General features: G+C 47.9%; 1 protein-coding gene across 1 annotated transcript; it reads right to left on the bottom strand.

Moving 5' to 3' along the window:
* On the bottom strand, nt 1–411 carry LOC142434555 (histone H3.3 type 2-like). The gene has a single exon (XM_075539244.1). It carries the CDS (start codon nt 409–411, stop codon nt 1–3), a length of 411 nt encoding a protein of 136 aa, XP_075395359.1.
* Nucleotides 412–2310: the final 1899 nt, after the last annotated feature.

Genomic DNA, 2310 nt, shown 5'->3' on the forward strand with positions numbered 1-2310 from the left:
TTAAGAAGGCCCGCCCCGTATGCGGCGAGCCAACTGCATGTCTTTGGCCATAATGGTGACTCTCTTGGCGTGGATGGCGCACAGATTGGTGTCTTCAAACAAGCCCACCAGGTAGGCTTCGCTGGCCTCCTGCAGGGCGCCGATGGCCGCGCTCTGGAACCTCAAGCCCATCTTCAGGTCTTGAGCGATCTCCTTCACCAGCCTCTGGAAGGGCAGCTTTCTGATGAGCAGCTCGGTGGACTTCTGGAAGCTGCGGATCTCGCGCAGTGCCACCGTGCCAGGCCGGTACCTGCGAGGCTTCTTGATCCCACCCTTGGAGCAGGCGCTCATTCGGACTGCCTTGGTGACTGGCTGTTTGCGTGGAGCCTTCCCAGCAGTGAACTTGCGCGCGGTCTGCTTGGTTCGGACCATCTTACAAGTGCCCCAGGGAGAGCTCAGACCCAGGCTGGGTTAAATTCTGCAAACGGAACAGCATCAAAGAAATGAACACAAAAATGTAAGGAAGAAAAACCAATCGGACCCGAGTTTCTCTTCCTGCCTGCACCTTGGCCCCTCCTTTCCTGCAATTAGTAAAAATGAACTGTCTCTCCTCAGCTAAAGATTCGATTACAAGTTACTAAAGGAAGAAAATGACGCCATAACAGACTACTACCAGCTTCAAACCCATCACCGACTTAAAAGAAAAAGACTTAAGTCTGATTACTCTTACTAATTGGGTATTTTTTACCGCAAATAAATGTTTTCACCATTAACGACACACAAGGCAAATTTCCAAGGCCTCTCATTCATGTTTTTTCTATTTAGTCTGGTTGTAAGGCCAATTCCCTAGCATGCAATGGAACTACTGATAACAGGGACCCGACCCTCCTTTTTCCCTGTGGCAAACACACTCTAGCTTGAAGCTTTTTAAAATCAATCTCTTTAATTCCCACCCCACCCCCTAATATGGGTTTTAAAGACCTATTAATGAAACCATAAATGCTCCGGAGCGTCTGAGAGGATTTTTATATTTCATACTAGCTTTCCAATTTTTTATTTAATTCATTATCGAATTATGCATAACTTTATCTTCACACTTCCTTGGCTCCTGTGTAGAGCAGCAATGAAACTGCTTCAAACAGCGCTTACAAAAAAACAAAACCTCACAACATACGTGCCTTTTCCTACAAGCATACAGTCTATTTTCAATCTGCTCTCGGCATGGACAAGTCAAGCAAAGTTAATAAGAAGAACAGATCTACCAGTGATTCAGACGCACAGCACCTGCTCCATAAGCTTCACCTGTCACACTCCCCTGTGTAGCAGCTCTCAGCAGCAGGAGCAACTCTCACAACTTCTTACTGATCACAGCCAGGGACTGATCTACCACTCACTACGCTAGCCAGGCCAGTGAAAAATGCTTCTCACAGTTTCTTCACTGTACTCGTCCCTTCTAACTAAGAATGATTGATTACTATACCCCTTACCCCTGAAAAGAAAAAAAGAGACGAAGGTTTTTACCTTGACATTGCCTAGCTGGTTTTCTCTTCAAGAGACGGTGAGAGAAGGTGGCTTTATACCTCTAGCCTGCTCTGCTCCCCCTCCATCACCCATCAAGATGCCCAAAACTTCACCAAAGCCTTGCCCTCAGAGCTCCTTCCTGGGGGCTTGAAAACCACACAGGCGTTTCCCCTGAACTACTATATTCCATTAAACTTACCAGATGTACCTTTCAACACACGACCTGGAGACACGATAGAGACCAGCTCTTATCTCACGAAGAAATCGATTCCAGAGGGGGTACGCACTGCAAGAAGAAACTTATGTACAAAAACGACGGACAAAATTAGGCGCCTTGGTCCAGAGCTTTCTTAGAGGAGAGCCTCTATACTCCTGGGATCCCGTAGCCAGCGTGCCCCTGCCAGCATTTCCACAAAGGCAGTGCCCTTCTCAGGCATACAAAGAAACATTGACACTTCAAGTTATTCATAAGCAAGAGGGAGGATGAGACTGGGAACAAGAAGAAACTGATAAACTTGCTGCTGGCTGCTTTCTGCACACTTTGCCTGGGAACAAGGAGCAAAATGTCCATTTTATCTCAGATGGAAAGACAGACCAACAGTGTTTCAATCAGCCCCCCTCTGGTGGAGCTGTGGTCCTCCTTCAAAGACCTTGGGCCATGACATGTGTTGGTCCTGTCCCCTTGCCTAAGGAGCAAACACTCTTCCTCACCCCTTCCCAGCCTCTCCTGTCTTGTCTTCCTTCAGGAATTTCCAAAGGGGCTCCTGCAGGGCAGCAGCCAGCACCCTGGGTTGTGCTTAGAGCCTGGTG

This window comes from Tenrec ecaudatus, chromosome X (assembly GCF_050624435.1).
Source record: "Tenrec ecaudatus isolate mTenEca1 chromosome X, mTenEca1.hap1, whole genome shotgun sequence".
NCBI lineage: Eukaryota > Metazoa > Chordata > Mammalia > Afrosoricida > Tenrecidae > Tenrec > Tenrec ecaudatus.